The sequence below is a fragment of the Adiantum capillus-veneris genome, chromosome 30 (genome assembly GCF_014529385.1).
Source record: "Adiantum capillus-veneris isolate H3 chromosome 30, ASM1452938v2, whole genome shotgun sequence".
In the NCBI taxonomy this organism is placed as follows: Eukaryota; Viridiplantae; Streptophyta; class Polypodiopsida; order Polypodiales; family Pteridaceae; genus Adiantum; species Adiantum capillus-veneris.
Window position 1 is genome coordinate 52,181,909 of NC_140960.1, and position 18,578 is coordinate 52,200,486.

At 40.6% G+C, this 18,578-nt stretch overlaps 1 protein-coding gene across 1 annotated transcript; it reads right to left on the reverse strand.

The window, feature by feature from the left end:
* Positions 1 to 16,801: 16,801 nt before the first annotated feature.
* On the reverse strand, positions 16,802 to 17,983 carry LOC147417950 (uncharacterized). The gene is made up of 3 exons (XM_086507057.1): positions 17,544 to 17,983; positions 17,378 to 17,432; positions 16,802 to 17,182 (listed from the first exon to the last, which is right to left on the reverse strand). Exons 1-3 carry the CDS (start codon positions 17,981 to 17,983, stop codon positions 16,802 to 16,804), a joined length of 876 nt encoding a protein of 291 aa, XP_086363183.1.
* Positions 17,984 to 18,578: the final 595 nt, after the last annotated feature.

Below are 18,578 nucleotides of genomic sequence, written 5' to 3' on the forward strand. Positions count from 1 at the left end.
GCCATGCATTTTTAATGGCGACTTGGACTTACCTGTTCAAGGCCAAAAACCCAATTCCATAAGTTCTTGAATTTTAAGCCTCTTCCATTGTTTTGGTCATTGAATGCCACCATTTTGTCGAGTAGGTTGGCATGTTTTGGCTCCTCTTGACTTGCTTGTTGTATGTTCACACTGCTTTGTGAAACAAGTGATCCTTCAGCTCTTGTAGGGTTTGATGTAGCCTTTGCGTTAATTTCCATGAGAAGCGGTTGTCGAGATGTGTGGGTTCTCTGAGATTGAGGTTCCACAAGAGATTTTGGAACCCACCTTGTCTTTGGTCCATGTGGGACCGTCTTTTGCATTTGCTTATTTTGCTCGATGACTTGATGGACACTAGGCTTTGGTATCCATATCTGATAATTTCTGTTGTAGAAGCCCTGATTTTGTAGTTAATGACGAGGGATCCATCTATAGATTGCAGCAGCCTTGGTTGCAATTGGCTTCTGTTGGCTCTTGTTTGTTCACTGCTTGCCTTTGAATAGAAGCTTGTGCTGCATGATTTCTCTTGGGTGTCCGAGATTGAGCTACAACTTTTGGTAACCATATTTGATTGTTATCTGCATAAAATCCTTGTGCTTCAAGTAGCTTGATTAGAATTATTCACTACTTCACCTGCTGTTGGTGGATAGCTTGATTTAAGTCTAACTTTAGTACCCATACTTGTCGTGTTGCTTTCTTGGAAGGTCTTTTCTTTTTTCCTTTTTCGTTGTTCTTTCTCCTGCTTGAGTTGATAGTTCTTCTTGTTCTTTGTAGAAATTGTTGGTTGAGGTGGGTAGGTCCAGGCGATTACTTTAGGCTTTTTGGCCCAAAAATTAGTGTTTTCTTGGAAGTAGCCTTGATAAGTGATTGACTCATTTGATGGTACCCACCCTATTTTGTTGTTCATGTTGAACTTGTGCTTCATGTATCCAAACTGGGTCTTTGACTTTGATGTGCTCTTTGGATACCAATACTTGGTTGGCAGTCTTTCGCTTCTTCCTAATGCTTTGATGTGATGGAAACTTTGGTTGATAGACTTTTTCTTTTGGTTTCCATTGCATTATCGATGGTTTGGCTCTTGATGTAGGGGCTTCGCTAAAATTTTTATGTAGGCGCGTTGAAGGTAAATTCATTTTGCGAGGTTGATATACTTCAAATTTTACCTTAGCTTTACCTTTTTCTTCAATGCTTGGTTTCTCCTTTTTTGCATTGACTTGAGGTGCTTTTGGGGTTTTTTATGGTGTTGTTGCTGAAGATTTTCCTTGTGGTTGAAAGAAGATGTTCCTCCAGCTTTCTGTCAGGATCAACTCTCTTTGATGTGATGGGAGTCGATTATGTGAAAAGTATCCTTGTACTCTTCAGTACTCAACTTGAGTACGGCTTTTGCCATGCCAAAGCTAAGAATTGGAATTTTTGAACTTGTGTACACGATCTCCTCTAGCTCCATGATTGGCGGCTTTCCCATCATGATCCAATTTCCATATGTCATTAGATTCTTTGTTGCTTCTGGATCTATCACAGCTAAACATGTGAATTTGAGTCTTGTTTCTCTGCATATGCTAAATTTGATTGTCGTAGGAGACAGACGATCTTCTTCTTTGTCCCTATTCTTCTTTTGATCTTGCATTTTTTGAACATTTGACATTGAAATTGGAAACTTTTTTTTATCTGCTTTTGTTTGCACTTTTTTTGGATTCGGCTTCTTTGGAACAAATTCTAGCGATTCTTCAGGTACGTCAATGATGACATATTCTCGTGGTTGCTTTGCTTCCTGCATTTGCACTTTGGCATCATGCTCCAAGACGTAGCTATTTGTCTCACATGTTCTTCTTTCACACTCACAAACTTCATTAGCTTCCTTCAACACCTTTATTGTAAATAAGGGAGCTATATCATATCCATCTTCATTGCAAAATTTATTCTGGGTCACCTCATTCACACAGACATCAAGAGTCACCAGTATTTGATCCCATCCAAAGGGTTCAAATAACTCCTCTAGAAATGGTTCTTTAATGTAAGCTTCACCTTCTTCTGAACGCTCTAGGATTCAATCTTCCTTTCTAAGACTTCCACTCTCAGGAGCTTCGTACATCCAAATATGCGCTTTGCTTTCAAAATCATTTGTGGATTTTAATTCTTCCCCCCAGGTTTGTTCTACATCTCTATAACTATGATCTTGAGATTGATTTTTGTAGTGACCTCTTTGTGTCTCAAGTAGATATAGTCATAGCCCCAGTCTTGTACCATTTTGAGTTGACGCATGAATGGTCTGCCCAATATGATATCAAAGTTGCTGCTCTTATCAATATCCATTATGGAAAAGGTGTGCTCATACTCTATGCCACACGAGGATTTGTTCTAATATTCCTATCAGTCTCTCAACGTATCCATCTGCTAATTGCAGTTTCATCCAAGTTTTTGTAAGAGCAGGCTTCTACCATTTTTTCCATATCTCTTTGGTTGCAATGGCAATTCCTACCCCACTATCCAATATAGCAACCATCTTTACTCCTTTGTACTCAAGTGGTAAGGTGGTGTTTCCTTCTTCACCTTCACAGTAGCCATCCACCTTATTTATTGGTACTGGCTTTGTTTGTGGCTTCTTAGGCAAGGACTCATCCATGTTTTTGTCCGCAAGTTGGTCATGTGAAGGGATTTTCAAGCCCATCTTTCCAAGTGTTTGCCCATTTAGCCCCATAGATGTGGTCTAGCTTTTAGTAGCTCTGAGAGATAAAGTGTGCATTTATAGGAGAAGACATCAATTCATGTAAGATCTTGGTGTAACATTTAATGGCCTAAAACCTTGTGTGTAGCGTAAATTAGCATGAACATAGTGGGCATATCATTAGAATAGATTCCTAATGAGAATTACAAGAGTGCTTGGGTGGAGAGAGCAACAAAAAGCATAACACCTAGTTAGATAGCATCAACAATACTTTCAAAAGAGAGAGAAATTAAGCTATTGACAACAGTTGAGGACCGGATTTTCATGGAGCCGGTCCCCCCTCTAGAAGGCTTTGTATTATGGTTTCTCCCATCAAGAGAGACATTGTATAATACAATTCTTTGTGTTCCTTCAAGACTAGCTAGTGCAATGAAGATGAAAGCTTAATGCACTAAGAAAAACACTTAGCAAACACAACTTTAATTATCCCCGTTCTCAGACCCAAGACCTCACACACCTTCGAAGATGGTGAGAGCTAGCAGGGTATGAGAGTGGATTGTAGAGGAAGAAGGAGTATCTTACGAGAAAGATGTACATCTCCTCACATAATCACTCATATTAGCATAGCTTAGCTTAGTAATTAGCATGGTAGAGGAGATGAGCATGCATTGAAGCTTGGCTCTTGGTTGGATTTGCATCCACATGCCAAGAGTGTGTTGATGTAGGCTTCTATCTCACAAGCTTGGAGTAGGTGATGAGCTCTTCATTAAAGCTTGGGAAGAGATAGTCTTCTCTTTCTTCACACATGAGATTGTGTGAGTGTGTGTGTGATAATGCCTTGCAAAAATCAGCCCCCTCTCTCTCTTGGGCGAGCCCTCTTGCTATTTGCTCTTGCTTTTCCCCCATTGGACCTCCCCAAGTCAAGCCAATGGCTATTAAGTAGCATAAGTGATAGCCTTCTGACATGTGTCCCCCTTTCCCCTTTTGTGAGAGCTTAATCAATTAAACTTAATTTATTTAAATGAATTAAATCCCCATTGGACCTTTCCCATTCTGACCAATAGGAATTAAGTAGTCCATTTGGCTGCTCAATTCCTATTGGACCCCTTCACGGGCTTTCCAATAATCATCCAGGAGACTTAATTTTCATTGGTTCTTTTTATTAAGTGTTTTAAAAATAATTAAACTAGATTTACTCTAGCCTAATTCTCATTGGTCCACCTCCAAGGCCATCCAATAGGAATTGGCACACCTTGTGGGCATCTGGCCTAGGGAGCTTACATGTGTCCCTCATTCCCTTTGTGTAAAGGGAGCTTGTGTGTGTGTGGCTTTCTCTCTCATCCCCTAGAAGAAAGGCTCGCCCCCTCCCAAGTAGGGATGTACAAAGACTTTTTTGGTCACACACAAAGCATCCAATTCCCCTAGGTTTGACCTTTGGACATAACCTTTGAATTTTGGAACCTTAGCATTTTGGAATTCTTAATGGGCTGAACCTTAAGGTCTTTTTAGCCCATTGTTGCACATGGATCTTTTGCAGATGGCCCCCCCTTTGGATCCCTATTTTCCCTCCTTTGGATCCCTACTGTGGCCGGTCTACTAGCTTAACCAATATTCTATCTTTTTCTCCCCTGGCACTTCCCCATATTAAATGATCAGTTTAACATGAGAAAATCATTTAGGAGAATTAGATATTGATTATTATGCCATTACCTCTCTCTTGAAATCATAGTCGTCCTCGACTATGGTGTAGAGAAGATAAAGCATATTGATGAGTCCTTTTCTTAGCGGGTAGCGGATCCCTATGTTACCCTACGACATCATTCCACAATGGATGACTAGTCCATTTGGCCCTTGAGAGCCTGAGGCTTCCACAAGCATGTCTGCACATTAGTCCTATCAGTCTTCCATAGTAGAGTGACAAGCTCTACTTGGTGTTTGGGAGACGCCGTCTCCGCAAACTTGATCTAAGCATGCATACTACTTCATTTTTGTGTACAATAAAGAAAAAGAGAGTCTTATAAGACAAAAACTTTGTTCATTTTGTACATTTTATACATTTGCTTACTCTTGGGAAGCATTGTAAGCATTGACAAGGTTTAGGTTATCCTTTAATTGTATGCCTTGCATCCATCTAGCATCTTCAAAAGGATAATTCTTAAACTTAATAAGATATCATCGAATAGTCTTACCGCCTCTTAATACCTTGTCTTCATGTCGGAGAATGGACTTCTCCTCTTGGTCCTCGATCTCCGGTGGGTCTTCAATAGTTGGTTCTTGAGGTGGCTCTCCTTTGTAAGGCTTTAATAGGCTCACATGGAAAGCATTGTGTATGAGCCAATGATTGGGCAACTTGATTTGATTGGCCTAAGAATCTGGAAGGGACCATAGTACCTTTTTGCTGGTTTAGCATAGTACTTTTGGTGGCCCGTAGGATTCTTGCCCGTCGTGTGCCTTAATCGAGCCTCGAGAAACTTTAACAAGACCCAATCGTTTTCTTTAAAGGCTTGGGCTCTTATGTGCTTGTCAGCAGTAGCCTTTTGCCTTTTCTGTGAGATAGAGATAGCATCCTTAATCTTTTGAAAAGATTCTTGTAGGTCTCGGCTATACTCATCTGCAGCAAAGATCTTCCCATGTACTTTAAGTAGCAAGGGACTTTTTGATATTCCCTCAATTACCTCAAAAGGCGCTTGTCCCATGGAAGTATGTACAGTGTTATTGTAAGCATACTCCACTAAGGGCAAGTACTTCTCCCATTGGGATCTTTGATCTACTTCCGTTACATAGGCTTTTAGTAGATCGATAATGGTTAGGTTAGCTATTTCACTTTGGCCATCCGTTTGTGGATGATAGGCCGAAGAGAAGTTTAGCCTTGTCCCTAAATTCTCAAAGAGACCCTTCCAGAAATTACTAGTCATTCTAGGATCTCTATCCGACACTATGGACATTGGCAAGCCATGGTACTTGAAAATTTGTGAAATGAAGAGGGTTGCCATTTGATGGGCTTTCATAGTCTTTTTTACAGGTATAAAATGAGCTTGTTTACTGAACCTGTCTACTATCGTCCATATTCCCGTATTCCCAATATGGATAGACTTAGGCAATCCAAAGATAAAATCCATGGATATGCTCTCCCATGGTGAATTAGGGATTGGCAAGGGTTGAAGCAATCCAAGTTGCTTCCCTCTATCAAATTTTGTCTTTTGGCATACCACACATTTAGAAACATACTCTTGTAGGTTCACTTTCATGGTAGGCCAATAGAAATATGTTTCAATTCCCTTTAAGGTAGACTGAATCCCTCTATGCCCCACATAAGGTGGAGCATGAGATTCATACATTACTTTCTCACGTAGTGAGTTAGTAACGCATAGTCTATTGCCATAGAGAAGATAACCATCTTGTAAACTAAATGGTTCTTCTTTCTTCCCTAATGCAAGGGCTGAAATCACATCTCTAAAATTGGGATCAATAGCATACTCATCTCTCATTGAAGATAGATCATTGTGAGTTGCTATGGAAACTGCATTCACTCTCGGCCATCTTGAGAGTGCATCAGCTACTTGATTATGCTTGCCAGCAATGTGAGAAATATGAAAATGAAATTGCGAAAGGAAATTTTCCCACCTCATTTGTTTGTCAAAGAGCTTGGTTTGCGTCATGAAGTACTTAAGACTTTGGTGATCCGTTAGCAGAATGAAAGGAGTCCCCAATAAATAGTGCTTCCATGAGTCTAAGACAAATAGAACTGCAAGGAGTTCCTTTTCATATATGCCTAGAGCTTGCTCAACAGGGTCGAGCCTTCGACTCTAATAGCCTATGGCGTGCCCTTCTTCGAGCAAAACAACTCCAAGGCAATCACCACAAGCATCACATTGGACCTCAAATGGTTTTGAGAGATCCGGTAGTGTAAGCACAGGTTGAGAGATAAGTTTTTCGAAAGCATTGTTATCCTTAGTAGACCATGTATACCTAACTCTTTTTTTTGTTAGGTCATGTAATGGTCCCGCAATTTGTGAGAACTTTTCTATGAAGCGTCTATAGTATGCACACATAACTATAAACCTTCTTAGTTCATGAGGATTCCTTGGTTTAGGCCATCCTTTTATTACCTCTAACTTGGGCTACCTACTCCTCAAATCTCAGCCATAAAAATTTCAAAATTTTTTCATGAGGTACATGGATCGCGATCCATGTTTGGAAGCAAATTGACTTTCCTTGATATCATCAGAATCATCATGTTTACTGGTATCAAAAGTTTTGGATTTGGACAACTTTCTCCTAGTCAAAACTAAGTTTTTCTGTCTGCTTTGCGTTTTTGACTAGTTTGTGTATTTGGCTATTTTGACCAACTTTCTGCAATTTTTTGGCATGGTCGCTTTTAGCAAATTTGTTCCACTAGTTATCAGGGATGTACTTGTCAAATATTATCCCCAAATGCCAAAAAGGTACATGGATCGCAATCCATGTTTGGTAGCATTTTTTCATAAATTTTGTTTTGTTGGTTTTTTATGCCCTGTAGAAGCCAAATCTCACCCCTTTTTTATTTTGGGTCCCAAAATCTCAAGATTTATCCAATTTTGTGTCTAAATCCCTGTTTTTATTGTTTTTACCCTAACAGTCAATTCTAATGTGATTTTTGAGTTTTTCTTTCAAGCAAACTTGATCAGAGCAGTGTCCCACTGATGCTCAATGTAACAAGTCACTTTTCTGCAAAATTGGTCTCTGGAGTACATGGATCGCGATCCATGTTCCTCCACAAAATCTAGCCAAACTTCTCAGATTGCTTCTAGAGAGTCTGTTGATGCCCTTGATCCACAAATTTTTGAACTTGGATCACTTTTGAGGTCTCTACCATCAAATTTTCATAATTTCAGAGATATGGTCATTTCGGCCAAAGTATGGTTTTCACCATTCTTTTCCTCAATCTTTTAGCCCAAATTTGATGGTGGTAGTTTCTACTTATCCTACTTCTAAGTACTAAAATGAAACATGAAACAAAAACAAACTGAACGGTACAAAATAAGGTCGAAATGAAAAACGGTACAGCACTTTGAAAGCATAGAGAAAATCGAAGAATGAAATGCTTTTGGCTATCACTCACAACGCTCTTTACCTCTCAAGAGTACATCTAGCAAGTCCTCGACTTCTAGACTCTACCAAGCACTAAACCCCATGTCTAGCTGCTTCACTTCTAAGGTGTAAATGGAATGGAAGGAAAATCTAAGAAAAAGAACGCTCTAAATATGCACTAGGTCACTCACCATCTAAGGATCATATCCCCGGTAGTAGCACCAATGTTAGTGGGTCGCCGCGACAGACATCTTCAGCATAGCTTTGCTAGCACTAACATAATATTAATACTCAAGGAAAGTGATTCGGATGGGGCACGGAGACTCTTAAGATCGTCAATCTCAAGAAGTGAACCTAACAAGCTAACATAAAAACTCTACAAGCAAATCAATCACTAAATAATCAGGAAAATCTACATATGTCCTTTCTCACAGCTCTAGGTCATCACGTCATTTTGGCACTCGAACAAACTCAAAATGCAACAAAACTTTAGGAGGAGGTCTAGGACACCTAGGGGCACTATCATACCAAGTCTGGTCGCAATCCGACAAGGTACCAAAATCACAATCCATCATGAAAAAGGTCTTGAAAACTGCAACAAAACATGTCAAAAATGTCATCCTATGGTCTAAGAACACTCTCCTTTGGTCAAAACAACTATAAACAATGATTTAAGCACTCAAATTTGCATTTACAGCTCACAGACACGTAGTCGCGAACCACATCAAAACTGACAATGCTTACACTTGAATGAAAGAGCAAAGAAAGAGGAACACAATGCACGTTTCAAAAACAAAAACCGATTACCCATTCATTAACTGCGATGATTACAAGCTGGAGCAGCTTGTAGCTCGAGCGTACGTACAGCAGAGCTCTTTTCTTCCTCTAAAAATAAGCCTTTTTTTCACATTAAAGTTATTGACCTTTATACCTAGGGATTTCGAAATGGGCAGTGGCCGGATCACACGGACCTTCACAATTATCATGAAATCATTACAACTCAAGGGATTGATCCACTACTCTGTAATCAGGATTTATGCAGAGTATTATTACACTAGATCAAAAAACTAATAGAGTACAAATGTGGTGTCCGGCTACGTGTCCGGCCAGGTGGATGCCGTTTGATCTGTCCTCAAACACCCTTTGTGACTACATTCATCATTAAATTTATGCTTCAAGAAGCCAATATCCTTGGCACACTTCATGTGCCATGCATCAGGCTTTAATTGCTCATGTGTTAAAGCTTTTTTAACAACTGTCCCTGCCCCATCCTACTCCCCTTTGCCATGGCGCGAGGCAAAGAAACTCCACAGCATTTCAATGCCAGTCAAACCGTAGTACCTAAAACAATGACCCACCTTCAATGCTGTGGGCAGAAACAAATTTCTGGAAACTTTTCATCAAGTACCCAGTGACACGAAGAAGAACGGTCGATATTACTTGAATTGTGTAGCACATCCATTTGACCACACCCAGTGTCGCTTCAAGAAGTTGAATCCCTGATTTTGAAGCCAAACACTATGCAGTTGCAAACAATATTGCACAAAGAGCGTGTCATGATCTTTGTCATCAAAAATGTAAAAATGTGTATATTTTAACACCTGGTCTTTCCCGTATCAAATGTATGTAATGTGCACCAAGATGGTGACTTGTGAAGAGTATGAATGCATTGATTGGATTTCATTTGCTCCTTAAATGAGTAATTTTTTGCAAAGTCAATAACAGAGACCACTACATCTCTTGGGAACCTATGAATGCAATCTTTGAGCTACTGAGATTGCCATTGGGCAATAAAATTGTGTCGGGTGTAAGTGGTCGGATGCTTTTGAAGAAAAGATGTGAAATACTTGCATCCCATTTCCTTTACCAGAAGATCCTTGTGCTTCTTGCCTTGAGAATGGGTTGAGCCAACGTCTTCAAACACCTTAATAGAAATTTGGACTACACTTTCAAGTGTTTCATTTGAAGAAAGCATTAACCTCTTCGACCCACATTGAGGACATTCTCCCTTCAAGCAAGGCAACTTATGAAATGTGGAGTCCATTAATTTTGCACATAACACACTTTTAGTCAATATGCTTACGCTAGTGTATGTGTACATGGCAGTTTCACACTTACTTGGAGCCTCTTTTGGCAAGCATATAGCACACATGCAGCCACACCCATCGTCGTGCATGCTTGTCTTATAGTGTCTCATGTGGCTAAATCCTTCCTTGAGATATATCATCTGAATATGAGCGATACAACAGCGCGTGTAACCGTCCTTCAACTTACGAACAAGCCAAGGTTTCAATCCCTCAAAACATCTGAGTGAGATCTTGATGTGTAGATATTGCATTTGGTACCTCCTGTAAAGCTCTCCTTGTGCAAGAAAAAATAAAACCCATCAGAGGCTCAAAAATGTTTCAAAGTAAAACCCATCAAAGTAAAAGCTCTGTGAGGTATTCAATGACTTTTTTCTACCCCCAAAGTACCTAGAGAAGCTCTTTATTGTCATGGTACTTCCATGACTACCTTTGAAAAGAACTCTATGGTACTTTCAAGACTACCTTTTCAAGGTATTCTAGACTCTTTCAAAGATCCAGAGTACCTAAAGAGCCTCTTTACTGTCATGGTACTTCCATGACTACCTTTGCAAGGAACTCTATGAACTTTTTCTACCTCTAAAGTACCTAGATAACCCATTTAAACTCGCATGGTACTTTCAAGACTACCTTTTGCAAAGTATTTTAGACTCTTTCAAAGATCCAGAGTACCTAAAGAGCCTTTATACTATCATGGTACTTCCATGACTACCTTTAAAAGGAACTCTGTGACTTTTTTCTACCTCCAAAGTTCCTAGAGAACCTCTTCACTCTCATGGTAAATAGCTACCTTTGAAAAGAACTCTATGGTACTTTCAAGACTACCTTTGTGAGGTATTCTAGACTCTTTCAAAGATCCAAAGTACCTAAAGAGCCTCTTTACTGTCACAGTACTTCCATGATTACCTTTGAAAGGAACTCTATGAACTTTTTCTACCTTTAAAGTACCTAGAGAAGCCATTTAGACTCGCATGGTACTTTCAAGACTACTTTTGCGAGTTATTCTAGACTCTTTCAAAGATCCAAAGTACCTAAAGAGCCTTTTGTACTATCATGGTATTTCCACGACTACCTTTGAAAGGAACTCTATGACTTTTCTCTACATCTAAAGTTCATACATGTGAAACGTTAGGAGCATACCTGAGAATCATCAAGCAAATGTATTGGATGCTTTATGTAAGATTTTCTGCCCAACCGTTTCTGACACACATCTTTTTTCTTTGGCGACACTCTTGTCTCTGTCTGCCAAAAGGAAAAAACAAGGTCTTTTGACACATGTGTGATGGTGGAACTTTGAGGTAGTTGACAACTACATAATTGCAAAGGAAATGCGCCAGTGTTAGCACTGCTGTAAATTTTCACAGATAAAATTGGAAGTCCTAGAAGACATTGAAAGGTGGTTTTCTTAGCATCACAAGTGATGCCTTTTGTTGCTTCCTGCCAGCATTTTGAGACTTTCATGCAAACTTGATTCAGATCTTCTGTTGACCTTGAACCTGATGCATCACTTTCTCGTTGTCTCCTATGGCTCTCTCTTTTCATCATAGACCAATATTCTCGCATCCGATGGTTACCTTCATGGTGAATTGTGAGTGAGTCTTCCCTATGGTAATTGTGAGGCATGTCATCATGAAGTCGGCTGTATTGTGCATGTTGATGAAAGTACTCAGAGCCCTGCAGTGTACTTGGAGGTGGCTGGTCGTGCATAATCCTCTCTTCCAAACATTCGACGCCACAAGCAATGGCCGGCCATCCAACATGGAGATTGTGTGGAGGTTGTTTCTAGTGAAGAACGTGCTCTCCCAAACTGCTGAAATTTCCATTCCACAAAAGGTGGAAATCGAGTGGAGGCTACTGCTCGGACACAATCTATTGGCCAATCTCCTGCTACAACATATCCATCCTGATCTCCTGCACCATAGTCTCCACACCTTATGAAAATTCTCCCCAAGGTCCCTCTATAACTTCCTGCTGCAGTTTTTCCTCTTCTTGCAAGAGAGAGAGAGAGAGAGAGAGAGAGAGAGAGAGAGAGAGAGAGAGAGAGAGAGAGAGAGAGAGAGAGAGAGAGAGATGGAGGGAGAGGGAGAGGGAGCTCGTAGACTGCTGAAGGGGTAGGTAGAGAGTCTTGTCTTCAACAAAATCAAGAATCGTTAAAGTGGTTGTCATAACGCCTTTAGAAATATTAAATATTTATCTTTTAGATTTTGAAAACTACAACAAAACACCATCCAATAGTGCCTCACAAGAGGTGTCAAGGACACTACTTTTTGCACCACCAACCCATGCTTTAACCTATACTCAAGATGCCAAATTTTGCATCTCAAGAAAAACACTGGTTATACTTCCTCATACCAATCCACTGCTTTCTTGAATTTTTCAATAAGCCATTTGAATATTCATACTGTTGCAAAATAAACATATGTACAAAAGTCAAAGTCCCAAACCTTGCTAAAAAATCATGCCCCCTTAATTTACTATGTACATCCTAAGCCATGTCAGCATCAGTACCAAATACATAACCATCTTTAAAATCATTATCAACATATTCATGTTTTGTTCTACATCCTGTGTAGCGTCACCCATCATTTTCTCATTGTTTCTCAGTCGGCCTTGCTCAACAAACTATTCTTTTGCACTACACAACCAAAGCCTTTTGCATCATTTGTTGAATCATGTAGCCTGCTTCCATCTAAAACCCCATAGATACAACCTTGCCTACCAGCTATTTTTGGCACTGATTCAACTTTGTTTCTCTTGTACCTAACTACCCCAAGCTACTTCTTAACTTTGAGACAAAGTCCTACAGATCCTAGATCTCCATGTAATGAATTGACCTCGCTTTCTAGCTTGACTATCACGCTTTTCCAGCATTTTTTTCATATGTAAAAAGTCTGGTGCCTACAAATCATCATCAACGAGCCTTGCAAATAAGCTACCCTGCATTTTGGTGCTCTATTCAAATTCAAGTACCGTTTTGCCCCACACTTATTGGCCCCCTCGCTACACGATGTAGTGATTCTCCCAAAGGCAGTTTGCACTACACAACATCTAGCCCACCTTCTTTGAGTTTGTTTGGGATTATTTTCAACATCAGTGAGCTTGAACGGCTTTGTCCTCCATCCATCCCTGGGAGAGGGACTTTTCAAGCGAGTCCTTGCAAGAGAGGAGGTGATCCATTGCATCACAGAGCATATGTGCATCTTCGTGGCCTCTTGCACTTTACTGACTCATGACCACATGGATGTCGAGTCAGCTTTAACACTCTTTTCTTTAGCTCTCCCAAAGCCACAATCAAAAAAATTCTCAGCATTCGTGTCCTCCATTTTCAAATTTTAACGACCAAGAAAAATCTCTCCCTCTCTCTAGCACCACACGCCGATGCACACCCTTGAAGGCAATTCAAAGCACATCAAAATACACACGCATGCACACACTCTGTCCTCTTTCTCCCTCCCTCCCTCCCTCCCTCTCTTGGTCACGAAGTTTATTGCACATGAAAAAACACTCCTGCACAGTCGTCGTCGTCCCCTTCCCATCGGCCTCCTTGGGGTGAGGTGAATCCCTATGGGAGAGCCCTCAACACTAGCAACTCCACCCCCACCTCTCTTATCCCAAGACACACCCTCCCTCTGTGCTCATGTTGTTGCAGTGATGACCTCAATCCAAACCCAGCTCTGTGCTCCCGCTACAGTGGCGACCTTGAGCCCAATCCTACTCCGCTGCTCCTACAACGACCTCGAGCAAGTTTTTTGGTCTCTTATCCCACAACAAGCTGGTTATGGCAGTGTAGATACCCAACCACCAACCTCAATGGCCCTACCCTGTCAAAATTGACATCGAGTCAACAACATGAAAGTAAGAGGATCTTCCCACGGGGAAGTCAATGGTTCCAAGAACCAGCCCACCCTTCAAGCAAACAAGTTGTGTCAAAAGTGGTGTCGGCTCTCTTGACCTACAAAGCTCAATGCATTTCTTGGGTGTTAGGGGCACACAGCCCTAACAGGTATTCAATGCAGGAAACATGCAGTTTACAGGAATAAGGAACAGTAAACTGAGTTTTCATACAAAATACTGCAAAGTAAATAAGCAAAGAACACCATAAGGAAGAGGAAAAGAGACTGCCATCAGATTATCTTCATCATCATCACCCAATTATAGAGCATAAACAGCAGTATGAGATCAGGAGAAAGAGAACTGCCTCAATAGTTATCCCAAAACTGCATCACGCCATCAGATACCATAAGGCACATTCACAACTACCCAAAAATATAAGTACTAATGTCCACATATCCCTAAGGTTCAAAAGTTAAAGGTCTTAGTTACAGTTCAAAATATAATATCATGAATATCCTAAATGCCCTGACAGATCAGGCACTAACACTTGTCACACCTAGTGGGCAATGTTTCTCAAACATTGTGAGAACCCATCCCTTGATCACAAAATTCCTCCACCAGCTGATCCTTAAATTCGGTTTGTTGTTGTGAAACTGTTGCTGCAGTTAAAGTTTCCTTGTCAAGTGCTTCAACCTCTGCATTCACCTGAACTGTAACGACCTCCTTAGTACATTCAGTTTGCTGACATAGTTTCTCATCCACAATCATTTGCACTGGATCATTTAAGTTGTGAATTCCTCCTGCAGCTTTTGTGTCCTCCTTTGCAACATCTTTAGCATGTCCTGCAGCTGCACCTTTCCTTGTATCTTCAGTAATATTCTTATGAACTCCTGTTTTCACATCAATTCCTGCAAACACTTCAGAAATTTTATTAACAAACACCTGCTCAGATTGTTGACCTCCTTGTTGCTGCAGCTGCATCTTCAGTTCCTCAAACTGCCCTTTCAGGTCAGTATAATGCTGCTTCAGTTCAGCATTCTGCTTCTCCAAAAACCAGTTTTCCTCCTTCATCTCCTCCTCTGCAAACATCTAATATGGTTTACTCACCACATCATACATCCTTACCTTGATATGCTCTCATACTCCCTTCATGTATTCTCTCATTTCCATCTGCATCTGCTCAACATCTACTGATGCCAAGTACCACCCATCCACATATAATTCCTCTTTTGACATTTCCCTGATTCTCTCTTCAACTCTCTTACAAGCTGTCACCCTGTTCAAAAGAACTCTATTGCTACTCTCCAATGTAGCATTCAATGTATTCATCACAGTCATTTCACCCTGCAAAACAGTAAACCATTCATCCCTCCATTCAGCTAATCTGGCTAAAGTCTTCTCCCTAGATGCCAGCATCTTCTTATAAGAAGCCAACTCAACTTTTAGCACCTCCTGACTCTCAGTCAACTGCTAAACCTCTTGTTGTAGCAGGATCTCCTCAGTTCTACTCTTCTTGCTTTTCTCTACATCTTCCTTGAGCTGCTCAATTTCTGTATGCATTCTGTTATTTTCCCTCTTAATTAAGGTAAAGTCCATCACATGTTGCTCCACATACTCTACTCTTTAACCATGCCAATAGCATTTTGCACTTCTTTGAAGGAAACATTAGTAAAATTTGGTTTAGTCACCCTTGTTTCCTCAGCTACAGAATCTCCCATGTTCATACCAGGTACTTCTGCTGATGTTTTTCCCTTCAATTTCTTCAACTTGAACCCTGTCTTCACTGACATTGGTGTTGTAGATTTATCACCTGTTTCCAAAGCTCCTTCAGAAAATTGCTCACCAAACTCTTTGTCCAACTTCACTTTCACTGTATCCAAAGACTCCTTGCTAGAATAACCAGCAGCAGCCATCAATCGTTGAACATCCTTTGTCATGTATAAGGTCTTTTGGTCATCATGCAACTTCTGTCTTTTCTCTTTTCTTTGTGCAGAGCTTGAGTCTATAGGTAACTGCCCCTCCCCTGGCAGAATTTTTCCCTGAAGTATGCTCTGATTTGTCACATACTGAAACACAGCAGGCAAATAAGGACCCACTTTTGTAGTTTTGTCCTTTCTCTTTTTCTTAGTATAAATTTCAAACTTCATCCTGTCAAAGATGATATTAGTCCATCCAACCTGCCTTCCATTTTCAGTTGCCATTAAAATACCATAATTCTCCCTGCTGATGTATTCTGATTTGACAAGCAAAAACACTCTTTCAAGCAACCATCTAACTTGCTGTAACCTAGCCTGATTCTTCATGCCAGACAGTTGATAATAATGCGTGCCTCCTTGTGACTGCCCAAAGGCCTTTGTCATCTCCCTTTCTGTGGCTTTACCAAACTCATTTTCCTCTTGTGTAGGTACATCAAACACTTGTGACACAAGCTCCTCAGTAAGGTAATTGTCACTCCCTTTCTGTGGCTTTACCAAACTCATTGTCCTCTTGTGTAGATAAACACTTGTGACACAAGCTCCTCAGTAAGGTAATTGTCAGCAAAAATCTGTCCATCATTAGCCTGCAATTGATTTAAGTAAACCTTTTCCATGTGACTCTGTCTCCATGCAATCCATGGGAGTCTTGCAAAGTCCAGTAGCCCAATGTTATTTATCCAGGGAGTGTTTTTCTCATGAAGGGGTAACTCATACCTGAAGTCAATGAAGGTATACTCTGAACTGCCTTCTTCCTTTGAGTGTGGTGAAGTTTGAACATGGGTATACATCTCCAAATCATCATCATCTTCACTACACTCATCAACCACCATCCTCTGTCTCCAAGTCGTGCGCACGGGTCTTTGCGTTATGAAGGTCTCTTCATCTTCACCACGAGAGTCTGACTTAGCAGCACCAGGAGTTTTGCGTGGAGTTACCATGCTAGTGCATGCAAAAGAGTAATGCAGAGAGTGAAAACGTTGCTCACGCACATAATCGGATTTCTCTCAAATGATAGCTTTAGTCACTGGCTCGCATGTGTGAGAAATCACAATCAAATTTACATAATGGCTTATATCCTCCTTTTGGGCTTCCAAATTTGGTCCAAAAAATGGCTTTAGACTGAAACCGTTTATAGGTTTGACTATGACTTTCCCTCACTCATCAGCCAAAATGAAAGTATTTGGCCCCACTGCTCTAATGATCTCAAATGGCCCCACATATCTGAGTTTTAACTTGCCAGGCCTGTGTCCCAGTTTTCTGTTGTAGACCATTACCCAATCACCTGCAAAAAAAAAAATTAATTTGATGTTTCTGTTAATCCAAGCTTGTCTTCTTTGCTGAATGATCTCTACTGTATACATGCTTTGAATCCTATCCTCTTCCAGTTTCAACAATGCCTCCTTTTTGCAGTTAACTAACTCTTCAGGGGACAACTTCTCTTGAACTGCCACCCTGAGACTTGGTACCAAGAATTCCATAGGCACCACTACCTCCAATCCATAAACTAGCTTAAAGGGTGTCATGCATGTTGTTACCTTAAATGCAGTTCTAAAAGCCCAGAGTGCAGAATCCAATTTTTCATCCCAGTCAGTCCTATTTTGATTTACTAGCTTCCTGATTATCCTCGCCAAAATTTTATTGGTGCTTTCTGCTTGTCCATTTTCTTAAGGGTAGTAAACAGTTGATTTCTTGTGTAAAATCATATGCAGTTTAGTCAGTTTACTGATTACCTTGTTAATGAAGTGCCCTCCCTGATCAGAAACTAGCTCAATTGGACACCCAAACCTGGTCATAATGTTCCTATAGAGAAATTTGGCCACACTCCTGGCTGCATTGTCTCTCAAAGCTATTGCTTCAACCCACTTTGTGCAATAATCAGTTGCAACTAGGATATACCTGTTCTGTGTAAACCTTGCAGGTGGCTTGATAGGACCAACAAAATCCAGTCCCCACTTTTGGAATGGTTCCAAAGGAAGTACAGGTTGCAAAGACATCATGTCCACATTCAATGGCCTACCCTCTCTTTGACATAATAAGCAGTTTTTACTAAATTCCTGAGCCTCCTTTATCATAGTTGGCCACCAGAGTCCTGCTTGGAATATCTTCCTTGCTGTAAAATCTCCGAAAAAATGACCTCCTGCATTACCTGCATGAGCCTCTGCAAGAACTGCTCTTTGTTCATATTCAGGAACACATCTCCTGATTACCTGATCAATTCCTCTCTTGTACAACACCCCTACAATGATTGTGAGAGGTTTACTTCTTAGTGCCAACCTCTTTCTATGATCTGACCTCATTGTTTCAGGTAGTGCCCCTTCAGTGCGAAACTGTAACATATCCTCATACCAATCCCCTCACTGATCAGTCACCTGAATAAGAAACAGCTCTGCATCAGGCAGCTGGTCAGGTACTCCTCAAGGATCATCCTCTCTTGTCTCTAATCTGCTCAAGTAATCAGCCAACACATGAAGTCTTCCAGGAGTATGTATTACAACATAATCAAACTCCTGCAACAGCAGTATCCACTTGGCTAGCCTGCCTGAAAGGTGTGGTTTATTTACCAGGTAAATCAAGGCCTGGTGATCCACATGAAAAATTACCCTGTTTGCCAACAAATAATGATTGAACTTTTGTAAAGAATACACCATTCCCAAGCACTCCCTTTCTGTCATTGTATAGTTCTTTTCTACAGGTGTCAATACCCGACTTGCATAATAAATGGGTCTGCATTAATGCTGCTCCCACTGCTATATGGGATGCATCTACAAAAATATGGAATGGTAATTTCTAGTCAGGAACAATCAGTACAGGTGCTACAGTCAGCATATTCTTCAAAATATGAAATGCTTTGATTTGCTCCTCCTTCCATTCAAATGCACTGTCCCTCTTTGTGAGTTTTGTCAAGGGTGTACAAACATGAGCTAAATATCT

What these genes read in the sequence shown, in the direction of transcription:
- LOC147417950 (XM_086507057.1), bottom strand. Translation starts at nt 17,983, where the DNA reads ATGTTACAGTTTCGCACTGAAGGGGCACTACCTGAAACAATGAGGTCA. An exon ending in GCAAGGTTTACACAGAACAG is followed by an intron (nt 17,433 to 17,543) that starts GTATATCCTAGT and finishes CATTATGACCAG; the next exon opens with GTTTGGGTGTCCAATTGAGC. An exon ending in GAGGGCACTTCATTAACAAG is followed by an intron (nt 17,183 to 17,377) that starts GTAATCAGTAAA and finishes ACTGCATTTAAG; the next exon opens with GTAACAACATGCATGACACC.